General features: G+C 42.9%; 1 protein-coding gene across 1 annotated transcript in view; it reads right to left on the bottom strand.

Moving 5' to 3' along the window:
* The window catches only part of Pik3c2a (phosphatidylinositol-4-phosphate 3-kinase catalytic subunit type 2 alpha), a gene marked incomplete in the record, with an annotated part of 131,878 nt that overhangs the window by 34,054 nt on the left and 92,983 nt on the right, over positions 1 to 4,841 (bottom strand). The window contains 2 exon segments of the mRNA XM_029556280.1: positions 84 to 195; positions 2,786 to 2,953. Coding sequence (XP_029412140.1) covers positions 84 to 195; positions 2,786 to 2,953 — 280 coding nt within the window.

Raw genomic sequence — 4,841 nt, forward strand, 5'->3', positions numbered from 1 at the left:
AACAACCCAAATCATGATACACACAAATACTTTCTATAGACATTTAAATTTAAGCCCGTCCATTTGGAAAGAACCACCATTACCTGTAGCACAATTCTCTCCATGACACATCCTCTTCTGAGGATTGTTCCAGGAATAGAATTTGTATGGGATGAAGTCCAAAGATACAGAAGTTTAGTTCCACACATTAAAAGCCTTCATGAATAAAAAGAATACTGTGAGTTTCATTTAAAAAACACCAAACTTGGGCTGGGTGTGGTGGCACAGGCCTTTAGTCCCAGCACTTGGGAGGCAGAGGCAGGCAGATCTCTGTGAGTTCCAGGCCATCTGGGGCCACAGGGAGACCCTGTCTCAAAAGACCAATACAAAACAAAACAAAACAACAAAAAATCCCACCAAACTCAGAGTAATCAACCTGAAATGTTAGCAAAATGAATATAATCTTTAAGAACACACTGGAAGGAGTCTGTCCTCATACTATACCAGGTAGGGTACAGTATTAAATGCAGGGTGGGAACAAAGAAAGGGAGAATCAAGTGACTAGTCAGGGAAGCATGTACGGAGGATAGAACACATTATAAAACACCCTCTGTAACAGGAAGCAGGAGGATAGACTTTCAAGACATTCTCCAGAGGCAACACACCTCAAGGTCATGGTTCAGATCACTGAACTGCTTCTATCATTAACAGGCCAATACAATCAGCAACCACTTTGCATCAAAGCACAAATTATTTGAGATTATTTGAGATAATTTCTATCCGAGCATTTTTTGGTAATTTCTTCTCTAAAGAGCTAGAGAATACTTGGAAGCAGGAGGGTAGTACATGCTTGTAATCTCAGCATTCAGGAGGCTGAGCAAGAGAACCTTGAGTCTGAGGCTGCCCTGCGCTAAAAACTGACATCCTACCTCAAAAAAAAAAATTTAAAAGGCTGGGTGTGAGGGCTGAAGAGATGGCTCGGTGGTTAAGAGCATTGCTATTCTTCCAGAGGATCTGAGTTTGGTTCCTAGCACCCACATGGCAGCTAACAACTGTTCTTAACACCCCCTCTAGCCTGCACGTAGGTAAGTTCACCCATGTCAGAAGAGGCTGTTGGATCCCCTGGGACTAGAGTTATGGACAGTTGTTAGCTGCCATGTGGGTGCTGGGATTCGAACCTGGGTCTTCTGCAAGAACAACCAGTGTTCTTAACCGCCAGCCATCTCTCCAGCCCTAATTTTCAGTATTTTTGAGACAGGTTTCCCTGTAGCCCTAGCTGGCCTGGAAGTCGTTATGTAGCCAGGCTACCCTCAAACTAATAGATCTGCCTGCTTCTGCCTCCTGAGTGCTAGGATTAAAGGCGTGGAAGGAAAGAACTGACTACACAGCACACACATGTGGCATACACATACACAGACACACAAAAAATAAAATTAAAAAACTAAACTAAGGGCTGGAGAGCTGGCTCAGCAATTAAGAGCACTGGCTGTTCTAGCACAGGACCTGGGTTTGATTCCCAGCACCCACCTGGTGGCTAACAATTGTCCTTAACTCCAATTCCAAGGGATCTGACACTTCTGACCTCAGGAATTGCATGACATGGGCACACTTACTCACATGCACGAAATACACTCATACATATAAAATAAAAATTAAAAAAAATTTTTTTGAGACAGGGTCTTCCTGTAGCCCCAGCAGGCCTGGAAGTCACTATGTAGACTAGACTGGTCTAGAACTCACAGAGATCCTCCTGCCTCTGCCTCCCAAGTGCTGGGATTAAAGGCGTGCGCCACCACGCCTGGTGTAAATAAAATTATTTTAAAAAGCCCCAAAAAACCCCAAAAAAACCCTAAAGAAAAGGCACAATGTCTAGTCCCAGAACTTGGGAGGCAGAGGCAGGTGGATCTCTGTGAGCTCCAAGCCAGCCTGGTCTACATAGTGAGTTCTAGGCCAGCTGGGGTTACAGAGATACCCTGTTTCAAAAAAAAGAACTAAAGAAAAAACCCCAGTCTATTTTGGGTTGACATTATTTTAAGGCAAATCTTCATTGTATTGTTTCATCTGTAAATCCTGTTATATGTTTTAAAAAAATGAAAACAATTTCACAGCTGGGGAGATAGCGCAGTTGGCAAGTGCTTATCCAGCAAGCACGGAAACCTGAGTCTGATCCCCAGAACCTGTGTAAAGAAGCCAAATACTGTGGTGCACACTTGTAATCATAGGTGGAGATGGGAGGACCCTGGAGCTCACTGGCTGGCCAGCTTAGTATACACTGTGAGTCCCAGGTCAATGAGCGACCTCTGTGCCTCAGAAATAAGGTAGATGGTGTTCCTGAGGACTGGTTGTCCTTAGGCCAACTGGTTGTCCTTAGGCCTCCCACTTTCACGTACTAGGCTTCTGCCCACACATGATACCTTTAGATCTCTTAGACCAGGGGCCCTTATCACAATAAGGGACTGATTAGTAAGGTAAAGAGAGTGAGGAGAATCTGCAGAGTTTCTGAAACTGGAGAAAGCTGAGAAAAGGGTGACGTTCTTTAGCATCAACAGAACTGGCAGAGCCACGGCATCCTATTAACACAGCACTCTACATAAATGTCGGTCATTGGCTGCTGCTCTGCTCCGAGAACAGTGAGCCAAGGAGCCCTCTGTACACCCACTAGACACATCCAGAACACAGTTGAATCACTTCTTTGCTCTGCTTTGATTTTATCACACTGGAAAAAGCTGAAATAGCTCAAAGCTCACCCTATGAGCCTGTTTGAGATGTACAGAAGAACTCATGATCACAACTCAGTAATACTCACCGTTTAAAGTCAAAAAGAGGTAAAGAAACTTTGCCCAAAGCCTCTGGTCCCTTTCTTTGCTTATTAGAATCAGGGGAGCTTCCACTGCTCTGATTTAAAATTCCAAACAGAGTAAGATGAAGAAGTGATTCTAATGGCAACTGTGATATCTGGATAGGAAAAATGATTCTATGGGGCAGAAAAAATAATATTAGTAGAAATAATAGATTAAATACCAGTCTTAGTGACCTTTTAAAGAACTGATTATTTTATTATTATTTTATGTGTATGTGTGTATTGCCTGCATGTAGGTAAGTGCACCCATGTTGTACAATGCCCTCGGAGGACAGAAGAGCCTGTTAGATCCCCTGCAACTGGAGTTACAGAGTTAGCTGCCATGTGGTACTGGGATTCGAACTTGGGTCTTCTGCAAGAACAGTCAGTGTTCTTAACCACTGAGCCATCTTTCCAGCCCCAAGAACCGATTCTTTTATAGGTATTTTGGTTTATATTCTTTTTTTTTTTTTTTTTTTCCGGTCCCCTTTTTTTTTTTTTTGAGACAGGGTCTCCCTGTAGCCCCAGCTGTCCGGAACTCACTATGTAGACCAGGCTGGCCTGGAACTCACAGAGATCCCCCTGCCTCTGCCTCCTGAGTGCTGGGATTAAAGGCATGTGCCACCATGCCTGGCATATAATCTTTAATCCTGAGTAACTTTTAGGTAAAATAGCAAGCTTGGTTAACTACTGTTAAGCCTTAATAAAACAAATTTCAGTATTAGTATGAAACTTCAAAAATATCTTTCCATTAAATTGTGTTATTGTGGTACCAGGAGTGGTTCTAGAGAAACAGAAAGGATGAATTTCTTTAATGGGCTTGTTGGTATTTAGAGTAGGCTCTCCAACTCGAGTCTTCAGATAGCACGGAGAACACTGAAAATCCGTGGTGTAGACTATTTGAAACAATTATGGAGATAGACCCATTTGAATCGCCTAACTCACCTCTTGTGAAGAGCAAGAAATTTAGTGACCCTATACATAAAACATTTGACAATTTGTGGAAAAATAAGAAAAATAATGATGCTGGCTGGTTACTTCTAGCATCTCTGGATAAAGTGATGAAGATAAACAATGAGCTTAATGACAAAATTGACAAGCTCCATATTCAAATCAACACTTTAAAAGGTTTCCAAGTGTGCCCTGGAAGAGAATCTTCTCTCCAGCAGCCAGAGAGCTAAAGCTGCAGAAAATCAAGCTGGAGCCCTTATTATACGTTTGGCTGACCTACAACGCAAATTTAATTCCCAGCCTTGAAGGGTGTCAGCAATAAAGGTGAGGGCATTGGTAGGAAAAGATGTGTGGAGAGAACCCTGAGGAGGTCGAGGGTTTAGAATCCTTAGATGCTGAGGAATTTGATTCACCTGATGAATGAATCTCCCCACCCTCAGCAGACCCACCTTCCCTACTCTTGCCTGAGGCAACTAATTCCATTGAGGAAGCTAATCCCATTCAGTAAGAGGAAGCTGATGTCCCTCAGGGTCCAGTTATTGTTGCCTCTAGACCTATAACCAGACTCAAAGCTAAGCAGGCCCCTAGAGGAGAGATAGACAGTGTGGTCCATGAGGTGCGCTACACCACTAAAGAACTTAGTGAATTTGCTAATTCTTTTAAGCAGAAGTCTAATGAATATGTCTGGGAATGGATTGACTGGAGAGTCTAGGTTTAATATGGAAGCTCGTGCAGTTAAAAAGGGTGTTAAAAGTTTATTCGATTGGTTGGCTGAGGTATTTATCAAAAGATGGCCTACTGACAGAGAGCTGGAGATACCTGATATCCCTTGGTTTAGTGTTGATGAAGGGATTGCGAGGCTCAGGCAAATTGGTATGCTCGAGTGGATTCGCAGTACAACACCAAATCCTCCACAATGGGAGGGCCCAGAGGACATGCCTTTTACTGATTTTATAAGATGGAAAGTACTGAGAGAGACACCAGAACGTTTGAAGAGCTTTGTTTTTGCTCGTTTAGATGCTGCTGCTCAACTGCATAAATTAAATGTAAATATAATAGGTGTAACAGGACC

This window comes from Nannospalax galili, unplaced genomic scaffold (genome assembly GCF_000622305.1).
Source record: "Nannospalax galili isolate Female #2095 unplaced genomic scaffold, S.galili_v1.0 scaffold44, whole genome shotgun sequence".
Taxonomy (NCBI): Eukaryota; Metazoa; Chordata; class Mammalia; order Rodentia; family Spalacidae; genus Nannospalax; species Nannospalax galili.